Source organism: Epargyreus clarus, unplaced genomic scaffold (genome assembly GCF_041222505.1).
Source record: "Epargyreus clarus isolate Ecla_fem2 unplaced genomic scaffold, WU_Ecla_fem_2.2 ptg000011l, whole genome shotgun sequence".
Taxonomy (NCBI): Eukaryota; Metazoa; Arthropoda; class Insecta; order Lepidoptera; family Hesperiidae; genus Epargyreus; species Epargyreus clarus.
Window position 1 is genome coordinate 7,390,924 of NW_027332219.1, and position 20,050 is coordinate 7,410,973.

At 36.0% G+C, this 20,050-nt stretch overlaps 2 protein-coding genes across 2 annotated transcripts in view; one reads left to right on the forward strand and one right to left on the reverse strand.

Annotated features, from left to right (window-relative positions):
* The window catches only part of LOC140745927 (zinc finger X-chromosomal protein-like), a 28,824-nt gene extending 16,507 nt beyond the window's left edge, over positions 1–12,317 (reverse strand). The window contains exons 1-6 of the mRNA XM_073077889.1: positions 12,147–12,317; positions 11,781–11,883; positions 11,309–11,430; positions 10,714–10,919; positions 10,044–10,193; positions 9,400–9,486 (exon numbers count right to left, since the gene is read on the reverse strand). Coding sequence (XP_072933990.1) covers positions 9,411–9,486; positions 10,044–10,193; positions 10,714–10,919; positions 11,309–11,430; positions 11,781–11,883; positions 12,147–12,194 — 705 coding nt within the window. The 5' untranslated portion in view covers positions 12,195–12,317 and the 3' untranslated portion in view covers positions 9,400–9,410. The remainder of the gene's footprint in view (positions 1–9,399; positions 9,487–10,043; positions 10,194–10,713; positions 10,920–11,308; positions 11,431–11,780; positions 11,884–12,146) is intronic.
* Positions 12,318–13,950: 1,633 nt separating this feature from the next.
* Positions 13,951–18,680, forward strand: Fib (rRNA 2'-O-methyltransferase fibrillarin). Its single transcript, XM_073077891.1, has 8 exons — positions 13,951–14,110; positions 15,071–15,271; positions 15,788–15,869; positions 16,365–16,467; positions 16,924–17,094; positions 17,428–17,549; positions 17,753–17,876; positions 18,057–18,680. Exons 1-8 carry the CDS (start codon positions 14,098–14,100, stop codon positions 18,219–18,221), a joined length of 981 nt encoding a protein of 326 aa, XP_072933992.1. The 5' UTR covers positions 13,951–14,097; the 3' UTR covers positions 18,222–18,680.
* Positions 18,681–20,050: the final 1,370 nt, after the last annotated feature.

Sequence of the window (20,050 nt, forward strand, 5' to 3'; positions counted from 1 at the left end):
AATTGTGTTAGGTGTCTATACATCTTTATTTGGAATCTTTGAGGACCATCGTGACATTTGGCCATAAAGCATTTGTCAGTTGCCATTATGTTATTTTTTTTTTAATATATAATCATAGATTACTAAAGATTACTCACTCCTAACAAGAAAATGTACCCAGTTTTGAGAATTGAAAATATTGAAATAGTTGCGTAAAAAAGTTTTGCCACGTCTCCGTGCTAAAATGTCCCTAAAATATTTGAAATAATTATTTATTTATTACGTAAATTACGCAGTATTAGTTATTTATTCGTAAATTTTCTCTAAAAATGTTTTTATTTGTCAAGAATTCAAAAAAAGAACTTACTAAAATAAGCCGTTTGTGACTTCATTCAATTTCAAGGCGGCGAAGTATCTTTACAAATCTATGTATATAATATAGGAGTAGCAGACGAGCATGCAGTCCACCTGATGGTAAGTGGCTACTGCCGCCCATGGACATATGTATTCAACCCCAAATAGGATTAGTGTACTTCTATGTACTATGTAATGTATTGTGTGTGTTGCTGTTGGCATGTAAATAAATAAATAAATAAATTCGACTCACACGTGGTTGATTTTATTCTCAAAACCCGGTAATGACGTCATACCTAGTTTAATATACTGAGCGCAATATTATCCTGTAAACAAGATTTTAACGTGGTAACATGTCAAACACACTTTGCAGCATAGCGTAAACACGGTTCAACCTTTACGTGGAACTTACTATATCCATTTCGTGATATTGAACATCGTCAGGAAACCTGCATAACTGAGATTTATAAAAAAAAAATATCGAGGGTATCTGAAGTCTACCAATACGCACTTGGCCAGCGCGGTGGACTATGGCCTGACCCTTCTCACTCTTAGAGGAGACCCGTGCCCAGCAGTGGGACAGTAATGGGTTCATGATGATATGCTGTTAACCTGAAGGTATATCTTATGCATTGATACGTAAGCTATTCATAAAAAATATCGACGATAATGATACAGCAGTGATAGTCTAGTGGTTAACAAACTCGGCCTCTCGATCGAGGGATCCGAGGTTCAAATCCCAGGCACGCACCTCTGATTTTTCGAAGTTATGTGCGTATTAGAAATTAATTATCACATGCTTGAAATGGCAAAGGAAAACATCGTGAGGAAACCTGCATACCTGAGATCTTTGAAACGAAATGAAATATATTTATTTGTATAGGCCAATGACGGCACTTACAAATTGTCGGGTACAATATTTTTTTTAAGCTACTACCGGATCGGAACGCGACCTCTACTGAGAAGATCCGGTAAGAAACTCAGTGGGTTTGTCTTTTTTTTTAATAATAATTATTCTCTTTTTTTTAATGCCATCATTTTTACATATAATTAATAAAGCATTAGCTCCAGTATCTTGCTTTACATTTATTTAAAAAAGAACTTCGTTCAGCAAGACACGCTACACTTTGACATTTACTTAATTAATTAATAATTTTGTTATTGACCAGTCCCAAGCTATTTAAAAAAATGGTTCACAAAGGCTTATGAAGTCTGCCAACAATAGTACCAATAGGTACGCACTTGGCCAGCGCGGTGGAGTAGGGCCTAATCATCTCCTCCCTCATCTCCCCATCCTCTCATTCTGAGAGGAGATCCCCATCAGTGGGACAATACCGTTTTCACAACGATGAAGAGAGCCCAGTAGCGGATTCATATAATCTAGCCAAGAAATCAGTATCATTACCTACTTTTAATATATACCTATCTCTATATGTGGTATTTTCTTAAACGAATATTTTTATAACAACTCATTCTTACTTGCTTTTTTGCTTCAGAAAAACCAGCACCGTTCATTCAAATGTTAATTAAACAGGAAATTCTTGACTAAATACTATATGCATTGGTAAACGGATGATGTTATACTGTACATATATATTACTAGCCGACCCGGCAAACGTTGTGTTGCCATATAAATAAAAAATGTTAAAGGTGAACAGCCCTTATCACTTAGGGGTATGGAAAATAGATAGTAGCCGATTCTCAGACCTACTGAATATGCGTATAAAATTTGGTGAAAATCGGTAAAGCCGTTTCAGAGGAGTACGTTAACTAACATTGTGACACGAGAATTTTATATATAAGATTATTCAATTGAACTAAAATTGTTCGCACAATTTTTATTTTATTCAGAACTTTTATCGTTAACCGATTATTTACGCCATCTTGTGTAAATATTTTGTGGATTGCTACCCATAGACACTAAGGTGGAATGCCTTTTTAATATAGGAGTAGCAGACGAGCATGCAGTCCACCTGATGGTAAGTGGCTACTGCCGACCATGGACATCTGTAATCAACCCCAGATAGGATAAGATATTTCTACCTGAGGTCGGCCACAGATGCGCCGCTATCCCTGAGGACTAAGATGGAACGCCTCGGAAAAGTCTGTCTCCCTTACCACACCCTTCAAACCGGAACACAGCAGCGCCTAACACTGCTGTTATTAGGTAGAAATAGGTGTGGCGGTAGTGTCGCCGGAGTTGAACCACAAAGGGTTCTACCACCTTCAAATCGCATCTGTATCAAATCTGTATCTGTATCAAATCGCGGTGCGATGGGGCATGTTCTCTTAATTATCATTAAAAAAAATACTTAAAATGTATTTAATTCAAAAAGCCTATTACTCTCTTAAAGATTTTCTTGATGACAATATTGTGTAATAATGACTATGACTATGTATATATGTATTGTAATAATAATGGCTAAATTTTAACTGAATTGTGACTATTTACTGACATTATCTAGATATTAAGTTTTTGACATTTTATATTCAATTAATTATTGGAATCCGTTTTATCTATGCTAATATTAGAAAGACGAAAACTTTGTTTGTTTGTTTGATTGTAATGAATAGGCTTAAAAACTAATGGACCGATTTTAAAAATTCTTTCAACATTCGAAAGCTACATTATGCACGAGTGACATAGGCTATATTTTACAACAATATGAAATATATTCGATAACTAGATTTTAAGGCGGTACAAAGTTTGCCGGGTCAGCTAGTTACATATAAAAGTAATGAATGATTGTACTTTAACTGTGACTAATCTTGTAAATTAATATAATAATGAATTGTAAGTACTTATAGATTGCATGCCTTGACAGGTGGAATTTGGCGAACCTATTCTATTACCGTCGATCAACTGTACCTACCCATTTTCAGGCAATGAATGATTTGAATTTGAATTTGAAATTTTAATTCTTATACGAGATCATGCATTAATGTGGGACGTGCTGTTGACAGAGTATTCATAGCAGATTGGATATTTGAGTGCATCGATAGGGACATGTCCTTTTTGTTTTTTCTTTTCGAGGGGGAAACCTTCAAAAGGTACCCGACGACGTGGGAGCGAGGCCGGGTTATGTTATTTTTACCGCACTAAAATTCCCCCGGTGGCCGTCCTCAACGCTTGTTGGAGAACTCCGGGATCTCCAACGGAACACAACCGGAGTCCTCCAAGCGCGATGCCCGGAACTGGTTCTGCCCTGGGGGAGCGTTCGCTCCTCCCACACCATGCAGTGTTTACGACGGTATGCGACCACACATACCGCCGTCCTTCCCGGGGTAGCATACGGGACGGTTCGAGCTCCCACTCTTGTCGCCCGCAACCCCGGAAGCCCCCTTTTAGTTGCCTCTTACGACAGGCAGGGGATACCGTAGCCCTATTCTAGTCCCGGAACTACAGGGCCATGTCCTATCATACCTACCGTATCAAATCGCGGTGCGATGGAGCATGGTCTCTTAACTCTTTTCTGGAGATCTTGAAGAGTCCGTATCAATTATATCTTTCCTAGTATTTATTTCTTCTATTTTATGTATTGGGTTGTGTAATCACTGCAGTTTATTCACCTACCGGAATACACAGCCTAAATAACGTATCCTAGATATATCTGTAATCGTGTATATATATTTTCTATCTATTCAATGCACCAATTCGTTTTAATAAAAAAAAATATGTCGCCTTTACCACACCCTTCAAACCAGAATACAACAGCCTTTAACACTGTTGTTATAAGACAGAAATGAGCGTGACGGTGGTGCCTATGGAGTCGAACTACAAAGGGTTCCTCCACCTTAAGGCTGAAATTGGCTACTATCGCTTAAGCAACTGGTAGCTAAACTTTTCATCAGTTTTTTTTTATAATATTCGAGTACCAGACGAGCATGCAGTCCACCTGATGGTAAGTTGCTACTGTCGCCCATGGACATCTGAAATCAATCCCAGATGGGATAAGATATTTCTACCTGAGATTGGCCACAGATGTGCAGTTACTCCAGAGAACTAAGTTGGAACGCCTCGGAAAAGTATGTCTGCCTTACCACACCCTTAAAACCAGAATACAGCAGCGCTCAACACTGCTGTTATGAGGCAGAAACAATTGTGACGGTGGGGCCTATGGTATATGGGTCGGTAAGAGTCATATATGGGTCGAACTACAAGGGGGTGTTACTTTAAGGCTGAAATTGGCTACTATCGTTTAAGCAACTGGTAGCAAGCATTTTCTTAAGTAGTTAACCGGACTAATAAATGCAATTACGAATAATTGGCCAAGTGGTAGTCGAACTCGAACACAAAGGGTTCCGTGCCACCAATTTTCATTTGTTTTTTAATTTCAGTATTTGTTATCACAGCAGCCATAGAAATACGCACACCTCTAATTATTTAAAGTTATGTGCGTATTAGCAAGTAATTATCACTTGCTTAAACGGTGAAGGAAAACATCGCGAGGAAACCTGCATACCTGAGATTTATAAAAAAAATCTCATAAGTATGTGAAGTCGACCAATACGCACTTGGCCAGCGCGGTGGACTATGACCTAATCCTTCTCATTATAAGAAGAGACCCGCGTCCAGCAGTGGGTCAGTAATGGGTTGATGATGATGAACATTTGAACTGTATATCTATCACTATATATAAGGCGAAAAGCGTCGATTCTTGTATGGTTACTCTCATTAATTTTCAAGGCTTTTATATTTTTTATATTTATTGTTATAGCGACCACTGTTATTCATAACCTGTATTTTTTTTACGTGTCTATCTATTATGGTTGAATAGATAGAGCCCTGTGACAGACGGACAATCTGCGTAGGCTATGTAATAGGATTCATTTTTTACCCTTACAGACACCTAAAAAGGCGATACAAATAAATCAACAGTCGAGTATCTAGATTATACATCTATCCTGGAACGCCTCGGAAAAGTATGTCTCCGTTACCACACCGTTCAAACCAGAACACAGCAGCGCTTAATTCTATTAAGCAGAAACTACTTACATATTATAAAAACTCAAGTAATATAATAATTAATAATTATTATTTTTTTACGTGTCTATCTATAACGGTTAAATAGATAGAGCTCTGTGACATACGGACAGTCTACGTAGGCTATGTAATAGGATTCCATTTTTCCCTTACGGAATCCTAAAAAGGCGATACAAATAAATCAACAGTCGAGTATCTAGATTATATGTATAAGCTGGAACATCTTGGAAAAGTATGTCTCCATTACCACACCCTTCAAACCAGAACACAGAAGAGCTTAACACTGCTGTTACTAAGCAGAAACTATTAAAATATTATACAACCTAACTAATATAATAATTATATTTAGGTACAAGTCAATTTAATTCCCTCTGAGGTAGTTCATTACTTGGGATAATAAATTGACTGGCATTTGCCGGCCGTGCAATACATACTAGTATTGCAGAAAATTTTATGTATTAGGTATGCGATATCGTGTCTTCTCGTATAGTTTTGGTACAATATTTTTAGGGTTCCGTACCAAAGGGTAAAAACGAAACCGTATTACCTGTCCTGTTCCTTTGTCTGTCTGCCACAGGGCTCTATCTCTTGAAGCGCGATACAAAAACACTTTTTACAAAGTACGTGTAACGGTGGCCGCTTACTTCTATGTTATAAAAAGTCTAATTATTTTATATAACTACATCATTCAGTAACTCTAATCCCGTCTGAGGTAGTTCATTACTTGGGATAATAAATTGACTGGCATTCGCCGGCCGTGCTGCGGTCTATTGCGTTTTTAACTTAATTACGTATTGAGTGAAATGGCGGATGGAAAATGGCGGTAAAAGCTTTAACTTGCTTGCTTGCTTGGTACGTCAATAGTGCATTTATTTTATTTTATATAGACCTATAGTATAATATGTAAGTTGCTAACGGTTTTTGGAAAAAAAATGAGCGAAATTTTTAAAGAAAAAAAAACCTACACTATAAAGATATATAGTAAATATTGTGAGTATTATCATTAAGGACAAATAATTTTGTGATATTATGTGTTTCGTAATCGTATTAATTCTTGCGCGTGAACACATAGATATAATCCGCGCCAAACTGCTAGTCCGCTCTGAAGTTGTTGCGAGCAGGTGTAGTCGTACAATTTGCTATTGCGAGTATTGCGACGCGATTCATTTCTATATTCAAAGCGGACTAGCAGTTTTATGCGGACTATGCAAACACTTATTTTTGGGTTCCGTAGTACCCAATGGTTTAAAACGGAACCCTATAACTAAGCTCCGCTGTCTATCTCTTGAACCGCAATACATAAAACGGAACCCTATAACTAAGCTCCGCTGTCTATCTCTTGAACCGCAATACATAGACACTTTTTACAGAGTATGTATAAGGGCGACCTAAAACGGAACCCTATAACTAAGCTCCGCTGTCTATCTCTTGAACCGCAATACATAGACACTTTTTACAGAGTATGTATAAGGGCGACCTAAAACGGAACCCTATAACTAAGCTCCGCTGTCTATCTCTTGAACCGCAATACATAAAACGGAACCCTATAACTAAGCTCCGCTGTCTATCTCTTGAACCGCAATACATAGACACTTTTTACAGAGTATGTATAAGGGCGACCTAAAACGGAACCCTATAACTAAGCTCCGCTGTCTATCTCTTGAACCGCAATACATAGACACTTTTTACAGAGTATGTATAAGGGCGACCTAAAACGGAACCCTATAACTAAGCTCCGCTGTCTATCTCTTGAACCGCAATACATAAAACGGAACCCTATAACTAAGCTCCGCTGTCTATCTCTTGAACCGCAATACATAGACACTTTTTACAGAGTATGTATAAGGGCGACCTAAAACGGAACCCTATAACTAAGCTCCGCTGTCTATCTCTTGAACCGCAATACATAGACACTTTTTACAGAGTATGTATAAGGGCGACCTAAAACGGAACCCTATAACTAAGCTCCGCTGTCTATCTCTTGAACCGCAATACATAAAACGGAACCCTATAACTAAGCTCCGCTGTCTATCTCTTGAACCGCAATACATAGACACTTTTTACAGAGTATGTATAAGGGCGACCTAAAACGGAACCCTATAACTAAGCTCCGCTGTCTATCTCTTGAACCGCAATACATAAAACGGAACCCTATAACTAAGCTCCGCTGTCTATCTCTTGAACCGCAATACATAGACACTTTTTACAGAGTATGTATAAGGGCGACCTAAAACGGAACCCTATAACTAAGCTCCGCTGTCTATCTCTTGAACCGCAATACATAGACACTTTTTACAGAGTATGTATAAGGGCGACCTAAAACGGAACCCTATAACTAAGCTCCGCTGTCTATCTCTTGAACCGCAATACATAAAACGGAACCCTATAACTAAGCTCCGCTGTCTATCTCTTGAACCGCAATACATAGACACTTTTTACAGAGTATGTATAAGGGCGACCTAAAACGGAACCCTATAACTAAGCTCCGCTGTCTATCTCTTGAACCGCAATACATAGACACTTTTTACAGAGTATGTATAAGGGCGACCGCGTTCTAATTGTTATATTTAACTAAATCATTAAGTAAATTTAATCCCGTCTGAGGTAGTTCATTACTTGTGATAATAAATTGACTGGCATTCGCCGGCCGTGCTGCGGTCTATTACGTTTTTAACTTAATTACGTATTGAGTGAAATGGCGGATGGAAAATGGCGGTAAAAGCTTTAACTTGCCACGTCAATAGAGTGCATTTAATTTTATATACCTAACGTATTTGTAAATTGTAAAATATAATTTTAATTTTTAACTATTACGTCTTTTAGTGCGTTTAGTAGCGGGAAAAGATCGTTTCTTGCAATTAAAATCGAGATTATAAATTTGGCTAATAAATATTGCACGTAGATATTGCAGAAAAAATATTTTAACCTATACGACGTGTCGTGTCGTGTCGTATCATTTTGTACTAATAATTTCGTAACATTTTTTGTTTTGTAACAGTTACGATCCATGCGCGTGTACACATACACAATATTTTTATTCTTTTGTCTGATACCTCAAAGAAGTATAATTCTTACATGCGTATAGTCCGCTTAAAACTACTAGTCCGCTCTGAATATAGAAATGAATCGCTTTGCCATAGCAAATTGACCACACCTGCTCGCAACAACTTCAGAGCGGACTAGCAGTTTGGCGAGGACTATACATATGTAGCACGACTCACTGGGTTTTTGGTAGTAAGTAGTCAACACTCTGTAATTAATCTTTGGCACAGGGAGATCTCCCGCCGGGCTAGGTGATCATGCCCGGGGAGCGGCCGTGCTCCGACAGTCTCAGTTCGGAACTTGTATATATACCAGATGTTTAGAGAACTTCGATAGCGTGATTCAGAATACTCGTGGCGCCATCTCTTGACGAGTAGCGGGAGGTCGCCACAAATCCATATAAAAAAGGGTTCTACCTGAAGCCAATAAACGATACGTTGTCACTCCTGAGGACTAACAAGGTGGCTTCATATGTAAGTCAGCCGACGACATACACACACGCACATCGAAATAGAGAACTATTTCACATTTTAATATGTAACGGGTAATTTTTTCTTTTTTTTTAATATTTAACCTAACGATAAGGCAGACGGGCTGCCTGATGGAAAGCAGTCACCGTCGCCTATGGACATTTGCAACACCAGAGGAGTCGCCAATACATCGCCGGCTTTGAAGGAGGGTTCTTTTTACACCCCTCTTGAAGAGCCCCATGTCATAGTCCTGAGGGGATACCTCAGGAGGAAGTACATTCCACATTTTGCACGTACGCGGTAAAAATGACCGTGCAAACCGATGGTATTACATAGGTATTCACGATATGCGGTTTATTAATTTCTTTATTACCGATATTTATCATTGCTACATTTAATTCGCTTCACATTAGAAATAGGTATGGATTGTATGGAAAGTTGTATGGGAAGCAGGTCCCTGGTTGAACCGTACAGGTTCTGCTATATTTCATGATTGGTTCAGCTCATATATATTTGTTTTTATAAGTCGCTGCTGCTGCTAGTATAAAATTAAATAGCCTATTCACTTACCTCATTATTCATTAAGGTGGTGGTAGATCCATTGCCTTTTGTTTTCCCTGACACTTGTGGTTCACCAACAATTTACGAGATGAAAACCTGTTGAAAATACAAAATATATGTATAAAATATTAGGGATACAAAAGTAAAAAAATAAAATTTTAGAAACTCAGCTTCTCGAACGAGGGATCCGATGTTCTAATCCTAAGCACGCCTCTGATTTTTCAACGATTTGTGCGTATTAGAAATTAATTATCACTTGTTTAAAACGGTGAAGGAAAACATCGCGAGGAAACCTGCTTACCTGAGAGATTTATATAATTAAAATCTCAAAGGTATGTGAAGTCTAACAATACGCACTTGGCCAGCGCGATGGACTATGGCCTAATCCTTCTCATTCTGAGATCAGACCTGTGCCCAAGAGTGAGACAATAATGGGTTGATGACGACACCGTGCCTAGCAGTGGGAACCCTCACCTCTCATCACAGCCATCACACAGCAGATGCCCCGCGCGGTGCACGGAGCGCACATGTGTGTTGAGAGTAGTATGCCACACGAAGGCTCTACCGCACAGCTGGCATATATGTTGCCTCGTGTCTGAATGACACTGTACATGCTGTACAGATAGATCATGCCCAGCAGTGGGAACCCTTACCTTCCATCACAGCCATCACACAGCTGGTCTCCAGTGTGATGCACAAAGCGCACATGTGTGTTGAGAGTGGCGCGCCGCACGAAGGCTCTGCCGCACAGCTGGCATATGTGTTGCCTCGTGTTTGAATGACACCGGAGATGCTCTGACATGCTGTAAATTTTTAGCTATATTATTGTCTTATATAAGAGTCAGAAATTAAAATGTGGTTATTAAATAATAAATATATATTAATATGTATGTTAGTCTGTAAGGTGTATATGATATGGACCATATTGAATTATACTTTTGTATCTTTGTTTATATAGTCTGAAATAAATTATTAAATAAAAAAATAAAATATACTGAATTTCTCAATGTGGCGACCTCCCGCTAATCGACAAGAGATGGCGCCACGAGTATTCTGAATCACGCCATCGAAATTTTCTAAATATCCTGCATATATACATGTTCCGAACTGAGACTGTCAGAACACGGCTGCTCCCCGGGCATGATCACCTAGCCCGGAAAGAGATCTCCCTTTGCCAAAGTGGTGACCTCGGACAAGAACACGTCCCTTCTGACCCTCATCGGTGGTGACAACCTCACTCCCTGGATCACGTCGGGGGGATCTAAACACATATTAAACGTAAATATTGAACTTTACCCTAATACATATATAATAAAAACTAACTTAGTCCGTCTACTCAGCATCTTCCCACATATTGGACATTCCACTCTCTCCCCACTGTGCACAGCCATATGTCGTTCTAGAAGGTACTTAGCAGAGAAACCAGCGCCACAGTTCTCACATATAAACTTCTTGTAATCAGCACAGTGAACTTTGCGTATGTGTGCGCGCAGTAATGTTGTTGTTGCGAAGGATTTGGTGCAGTTTGTCTGAAATGTAATAGAATGTAAAGTATTTAAATCTAGTACACATAACAATCTAGCAGCCCTAGGAATATTTAAGTATATAATACACGAATAGTAGATGACCTAAGGTTATATTCCTACTTGTAATTTTAATATATTTTAAATAATTAAAATAATATTCCAAAGCCTTCCAAAAACTTTCTAAGAAAAATATTTTAAAAATGTAGTATTCACATGTACTAAAATATAGAAATTATTTATTTCTTATTATTGCAATGTTATTTTTGCTTATATGAGTCATTAATGAAAACAGAATTTTGTCGAATGAAACAGAAAACAAGATTTTGTCCAGATTTCAATAAAACCATTAGGAACTTTACAAGTACAGTTTATCTGTAGGATTTTTGTGTTACCTGGGGGCATTTAGAACTTGTAGAATCCTTATCCACATTTATATGATATTTAAGCCGTCTACCAGCCCTCTTTTGTACTATTACATTGTCAACGAAGTAAAAATGATCGCCTGCTTGTTCATCTGAAAAGAAATATAACATAGGTAATGTTATACATTTTTTTTTCAATTAATTTTGTGATTATATGTGAAATAATAAGTTTAAAATCCCAGATACACATATATTTTATTGGAAATTGTGTCTATATTTCAAACTACTTTTGGAAGTGTATCACAATGAAAAAAATCTAAGAATTCTTTATAATGCCATTATCTAGTAGTCAGATAGTCTGCCAATACAAACTTGGCCAACCACACTATGACTCCTTATATTTTAAGCATAGATTAGTAACTCATCAATGATTCTAAGAAGAAATTGGTGCTTAGGAAATACAGTATTCACTATGTTAAAGGCAGATCGAAAGCAGACTTACCAGCTATACTTTCATCCACAATATTTGATAAAGGTTCAGCAAAAACTGATTCATTCAGTCTGTAATGTTTTGGATTATCTGCAGACTCCACGCCTTGGAGAGGCTAAAACATATTTAGGAACTATTAAAATACATAATATTACACCTAATTCTGTCTTTATATACGCTGAGTATGAAGTAACTGAAAAACTAAAAAGGAACACAGTTCAGTTGTTGACTTCTTGTAAGGTTCTGTGCCTCTGAATTATTAGAGCAGCAAAGACTATTGAGTACAAATCAATTTTCATTAATACTCATACTATTATGAAAGCAAACACAACAGTAACATTAAAATTCATTAAGTTTAGTTCATAGTAAAAACTTTACATCATTAACTTCTGGATTCTGGATGTGGAATACGTCGTTTTCATCCATTTTATAAGAGATATTAATAATTCAGACAAACCAAATACTATATTTGTGTCATAAATTATTATAAATTGTATAAAAATACATTAATTTATAAATACTCGACCAAACACATTTGATTTGAATTAATAATTGATAGTTGACACTTTGACAGAATTGACAGGTGAGATGAGAAGGAAAGGCAAACAATAAACATCATTTGTCCGAAAACTAATGATATATCTTAAAAGTTAAAATTAGTCATTTATATATTTATATATAATTATCTGACTTTTTTTTATAAAATTTATTAATAATAAGTCCACAACAATAGGGAATATGCATGTGATTTAGATTTGCTTGTTATTTTTTTCCTCGGTACATTACGGTCCTGAAATTACATCTAAACCATTATTTTTTCTTTATTTCGTGTTAAATTATTTTAAAATTTAATCAAAAATCGTAAATTATGTTCGCGAAATTCAAATTTGCAAAACGCATTCCCATTAGTCGAATCGAAAAATGACGTCGCATAGCGTGTCACGATGTTTATCGGCGTCGATATTCAAACTGTTTGAGAGAAAAAATGTTTTTGTCAATATTCCTACAGTGTTATATATTACCTAGTGCGATTTTTCTAGATAGTATTATTAGGAATAATCAAGAACAATGATTGAAAGTAGTTTTGTCAAAGCACAATCGGACTATTTACCTAAAATATGCAAAATGAATAAACTGTTTTTTTATGCATAGGTCAATTCGGAAATATTTAACTGATCATAACTTATTATGTTAATATTCTTTTTTTTTCTTTTTTTTATAATAAAGCAGACGAGCATACAGTCCGCCCATGGACATCTGTAATCAACCCCAGATAGGATTAGATATTCCCACCTAAGGTCGGCCACAGATGCGCCGCTACCCCTGAGGACTAAGCTGGAACGCCTCGGAAAAGTCTGTCTCCTACTACACCCTTCAATCCGGAACACAGCATCACCTAACACTGCTGTTATTAGGTAGAAATAGGTGTGGCGGTGGTGCCTCCGGAGTCGAACCACAAAGGGTTCTACCACCTTCAACCTATCACCTATCTTCACCTGTCTTTATAATATTATAATAGATTATAATGCATTTTGTGTGTTTCAAATGATAGTGTTTGTTGTAGAAGTCGATAAGTCCCTAACGAAGTAGATGATCAATGCAATATTTTAAATCATTTACCTAAAATTATTGTTTGTTACAGTAAATACAAATGTTAATGCGATTTTGGAGATACTATATCTGTTTCCTATAATCTTGCACCACATTTTTCGTATTTTCGCATCTTTTGCAAAAGAAAAAACACTATATAATGTATTTATAGTACTGGTTTTGCACAATAACTCTAGGAAATATTTATAAAGTGGTTATTTAGCCTTTCCCATGATGTAAATAGCGATGAAACCTGAAAACGTTTAATAATACCTTTATGTGCATACTGTTATCATCAATATTAATACAAATCACGCTACGTGACGTCATTCAAAGAGCGCGTAAAATGGCGGCGTTCAAATGTGTCAAATTTTATTGATACTTTAAATAATTTTTAAAAAAATATTTCAAACACTAATAAAATTGTTTATATTTTTTACTATGTTAAAACGATGTGATAAGTGGTTTAAAATAATAAAATAAAAATGTGCATATTCCCTATTTAACGATTTAGTAACGTGAACAATGGCAACACTGCAAGAAAATAAATTTTGATGGCCACACAAGATCTATCCATCAAAATTCTACAAGCAAGAATCAAAATGGCTTCTTTTCCGGCGGCGACAGCACGGCGCGGGCGCTATGAGCTCCGTCCGTTTATGATTGAGAAAAAGTTTATTTTTATATTCAGATAGAATTGTAGTTTAACTATTTTTGGATTATCATCGAGTTCTACTAAATGGGTAAACCTGGTAAGTTTTATTTACTTTCTTAAGTTCATTAATATATAACAACGCGTGGCCGCCGCGTGGTCTTTTTATGGCATTTGTATAAATCCTCACATTTTCTGTGAATCTTAGACTCCAGTTTGGTTTTTACTTCTTAATTAGCTTTAATTCTGCATACTTTCAATTATAATTACCGGGATATTTTTTTAGGTTATGTGTAGCGCGCACGCCCTAAATATCACGTTTGTTTATAAAAAAATACAGATTTATTCATCAAATAATACTAAAAATATCCGTATTTTATCATTATAATTGTTCTTAGGTATTAACATTAGAAAATTTCCGTGTTAAAGTTATATTCTACTTCAAAACCTAGTCAGGTCCCCCACATGGTTTTTATTATTAGGACCTAACCTCCATAGATAAGGTATCAAACATTATGGAATATCAACGGTCGTTTACCACGTGGTTGTTACTTTGTTTTAATTTACAAAGTTCATATCGATTATATGTAATTTAATAACCTGATGTAGACATTAAAACTAATTTCAAAGTATAACCATGTGATTTTACTAAGTTATAAATAAACGTACTTTATTATTTTCTACAAAGTTTAAATATAAAAAACAAACATTTTAAAACTTATTCAAAGCCTTTATATTAGGATGCGGTTACAATTTCTCCATGTGGTCATTATAAATCTGTCAAATTATTATATCTCAATATGTTCCATTTATATCTTAAAACATGTTATGTGGACAATAAGTATAAAGACGTTGAGGGCACTACCATTACATCTATTTCTGTCTTATATTCAATATAATAATGTTAAATGCTGTTGTTCCCGTATGTGCGTTAACGAACACATTCATGATCAACTTTAGGTAGGACACTCATGCAATAATGTACAGAGTAAAACAGAAATATTTTGTCTGTTTGTAGTATGTTTTAAATTTGATGTTATAAGTTGAATATTTTTTCTAGAGTTCAACAGCCCTCGGGGCGGAGGCCGCGGCGGCGGTGGTAGAGGCGGCGGCGGCGGCGGAGGCTTCAGAGGTGGCCGCGGCGGGGGCGGAGGCCGAGGGGGCTTCGGCGGCGGCGGCCGAGGAGGCTTCGGCGGAGGCGGCGGAAAGTTCGAGAAGAGAGGCGGTGGGGGTAGAGGGTTTGGCGGACGGGGCGGGGGTGGTAAGAAAAATATAAAATTTAGTTGTTAATGTTGGAATTAAGTGCAGCTCTGATTTCCAAATATGTTTGTTAATATGTAAAGAGTAAAGACATAAAATAACTAGTTATTCAAAATTTGATGATAAGATTATTTGTTATACTCAATTGAACATAGTGCCCAAAAGCAATTCTTGATAAAGTCAACTTAAAGATGTACTGTTTTAAGCAAAAGCAGTTGGTACTTAAAAATAAAACAAATACCTATGTATTCTTATCATTATTATTGACAAAATCTAATGATTGAAAAAAAATGTCCTAAAAAATAACAACACTTAAAAGAAGAGCATTAATTATGATGCAAGTCAGAGCTGCACGTAATACCGAAAAAAGTATATTCTAAATGATGACAACATGGTCCCTCTAATCTAGACCTATTCGTGAAGACTATGATACCACACACCCACTACTGATAAAATAAAATAATAATTTAAATTTTGTAGTATAAAAATGTAGTATTCAATCAGTGTTTGTTTTAAGGCCGTGGTCGAGGAGGCGCCGGCGGTCGTGGAGGTAGAGGGGGATTCAAAGGTGGCAAGCAAGTTATTATTGAACCGCACAGGTTGGTATTACATATATTTTATTATAATCCCACTACTGAGTATATAATTCTCTACTTAATAGTCTCATCTTTAAAGTGAGATTAATTTGTATTATAATTTATTTAAAAAGAAAAGATTCATAACAATATAGTGACCAATATCAATATGTTATCTTTATGTATTTTACACATCAAGTTGTCACTCTCTAAAAAGATTGAACTATAAAAAGGTCTGAATAATAAGATAAAGATCAGAATAAAAAGATGCCCACTTTGTTATTAGATGCTAGTAATGTATCTAATCTAATTCTTAAGCATTGCATTCACCGATATATTGTCTAAATAGAGCTACTGTAAAAATAAATGCACTATTAGCTACTTTAATATGATGTTATTCAAAATAACTTTCGTTCTTCTGAATGCGAAAGCTTGAAGACAAATATTTTTCTGATTTCCCATTGTATTACAAATTACAAGTCTCTTCTTCCATTCTTCTAAACATTTTTCTTGTTTTAGACATCCCGGTGTGTTCATAGCGAGAGGCAAGGAAGATGCTCTGGTCACCAAGAATCTGGTGCCTGGATCAGAAGTGTATGGAGAGAAAAGAATATCCGTTGAGGTTTGTATATTATTGACAGTTTGTTGGATATTAGCTATTTTGTCACTATTGGGATTAAAGATATCACACATTTTTCGTAGTAAAAATGCTATTACAAACTTAGTTATTTTTTTTTTAAAGATTTTTTCAAGAGGTTGGGGATTCTTTTTTTAATTTTACATAGTACACAAAATGATATATAATCATATGAAAGGGAGTTTTATTTACATTTGCAGAAAAGAATAATGGGGAGAGCATAACAAAATCTAAAATTAAGATTATGTAATACTTGAATGGCTGGATAATAAGTCTGTTAGAAATAAATCCCAATAGTAATTCTAAATGATGATTTGTGTCCCTCTAATCTGGACCTATTCATGAAGACCATAACCACACACCCACTGCTGAACCAACCTCTTCTTAAATACACTTATTTCAAAATATTTCTTGTAGTAACACATAAAATGTTCTTCGCAGACTGATGGAGAGAAAGTGGAATACAGAGTATGGAATCCGTTCAGATCAAAGTTGGCAGCAGCCATCATGGGTGGAGTGGATGCTATCCACATGCCTCCTGGCTCCAGGGTGTTGTATCTTGGAGCTGCCAGCGGTACCACTGTTAGTCACGTGTCAGATGTTGTTGGACCGGTAAGTAACTTTTAATTAGTAGTACTAAAAAATATACGCGATAAATAGATAACCTCTTTTTTAGGGAAGTTGTTTAAAAAGAAAAAAACAATCGTCTAAAATATAATTTACTGAAAATGGAAGTAATGTAGCCTATGTCACTCCCACAATTCAATAAGAATATAACACCTCATGTAAGAATCTAGTCATTTGGGATGCAGAGCAAAATAATGAAATATACATATGCCTGAAAAATATAGCCTTCCGCATTCCGGTTGATCATTTCATAATATCAATATATCCATGTTTTATTATGTGCTATATTCTTTTTAAAATGTTTCTTTCCTCTTGCAGGAAGGCCTAGTATACGCCGTGGAATTCTCACACAGATCAGGCCGAGATCTAATAAATGTAGCTAAGAAAAGAACCAATATTATTCCAATTATTGAAGATGCCAGGCATCCATTAAAGTACAGGTAAATATCATTAAACCACCAAACTTATTGTATAAAATTCCTACAAAATTTAAAACTGCTATATTATTAGTCGTGAAATATTCTTCTATGTGAAACTGAGTATTTAAAATATAAAACGAATGAATTACAGGTTTTAAATATGAATTATTCACACACATTTTGACGGTTTTCAAGTAAAATTTAACGAATTATTTTATTTTCAGAATGTTAGTTGGTATGGTAGATACAATATTCGCAGACGTAGCGCAACCGGACCAGGCTAGAATCGTCAGTCTAAACGCACAACACTTTTTGAAAAACGGTGGACACTTCGTTATATCAATTAAGGTGAGTTAATTGAGGTCGATTGCAAAAATTGTCAATTTTTAGCCTTATAATTCCCGTGATGATAACAAAGTATATTCTAAATCTTTCATGTTGAAAGTTGAACTCTCTCACTGAGGTTTTTGATACATACTAAACATCCCCACAAAATAATTAAATCGCTAACGAGAAAACTGTTTTCAGGCTTCCTGTATAGATTCCACGGCACAGCCTGAGGCAGTGTTTGCTGCGGAAGTGAAGAAATTACAAGCGGATAAACTGAAGCCTCAAGAACAGTTGACGCTAGAGCCCTATGAGAGAGACCACGCGGTTGTCGTTGGTGTCTTCAGACCACCGCCAAAAGCGTAATTTTCAATTGATATAGACAAAGTGAAGTGATATTGTGACCACCTCCTACCTCAACGGTAGATAAACGCCTTATTTTAATAATGAATCCATTACTTAAATACACTTTGACAATTTCGTCAATCATTAATGATTATCAATTTATGTAATGATTTGCTTACAAAAGCAGAAATTGTCTAATTTCGATCTTTTTTAGGCAAAAAATTGATAGATTGGATAATTATAATGGACTTTGGCAGAAATTGTCAAATTTCAATCTCTGGTATCGAAAACATTGAAGATTGAACATTATGCATTTGTTAATAATAATCGCTCCTATAACGAAGTTTTGTAAAATAGGGTATTTTCCGTGTAACAAAATGAACAGTTTGTATTTTATAAGTGTAAGCTAAGTTCAAGTGCATCTGGTGATGTATGTTTAATTTTAAGTGAATGAAATATACAATGGTGAGAATGACTAAATTGAATTTTTCTTGTGTTTTCTACTCTTTTACACATTTGGATCTAGACTAAAGGCCAATGGTCAATAATGGCCTCAAACAGAGATGGATGTAAAAGATCAATCTATGTAAAATAACGAAAACCTCATCCAATTAAACCTGGGAAAGCCTAGGCTATTTTGGTTAGACATACCGATTGGTAAACCCCACTTCTAAATGGCAAAAATTTAAAAGCTTTTATATCACGGCGTGCGTAAATTGACGTTTTACGCACGCTTCGCGTGCGCAAAACCCCCATTTCCGACCCCGTAATATAAAATTTTATACAACACGCGGACGAAAAATGTTTTTCTGACTCGTGTGATTGCAGTCCTCGCCTGCGGCTCGGCCTGCAAACTCACACTTGTCAGAAAAAAATTTTTCGTCCTCGTATCGTAATGTACTATATTTTATGATCACTCAATTGTCTAGAGTTCTAGACAATAAAGTAGGTTTCATTTATAAACGCAAATAATCTTGTACTCTTAATTTTTGTGGTACAAATACCATCCATTGGAGACAAAATCTTGCAAGAAATCGCCAATATCGTTACCTGCAGTATAGGGTAGTCTACGAGTATAAAGCCTTGTATTCATTAGGCAATATTTGTTTATAAACAGTGTTTATCAATGTTTCATCATCTCTGTAAACAGTTTATAAACAAAGGTGATGAAACATTGTTTCTGAAACATGTTGCTGTGCTCTCCACGTCGAATGGGGAATTGGGGAGCAAGACGCAACATTAAGTTTATAAACAGCAGTTGACAGATGTGGACGTGTGTTGCGCTTGTTTATAAACATGGAAATAGTGTGGTTCAACGACCAGATATCGTATGCTCATAGAGCAACAGTATAATATACTTTGGGATGTCTCAAATAAAGAATATAAAAATAAATTTAAAAAAATGATGTTTGGGCCGATATTGCTGCAGAATTGAATATTTCGCAAAAGGAGGTAGACACCAAGACGCATATTTTACGCTCACAATATTCCCGAGAAAATAAAAAAACTGTGGTGTACTATGCGATGCCCTATGATTAGTATGATCGAATGTATTGAAAGTATTGAGTAGTTAGTAATAAATCAGGACTCGAAGATTATGATCGTTTATTTTACTCGAACCTTAAGCATACATTACCTTACATTACAAAACAAAAATGATTTTTTTTTCTATTAACACTTATGAATTATTACGGAAGCAGCAGAGAGCATCACTACCTCCTCGGACAACATCGACAAATGTAGACTGCAAAGTTTCAGAAACATTGTTTGCGGTAAACTTGTTTATAAACAAATGTTGCCTAATGAATACAAGGCTTAAGTAAGCACTAGCATTTAATGAGTAGAGTAGA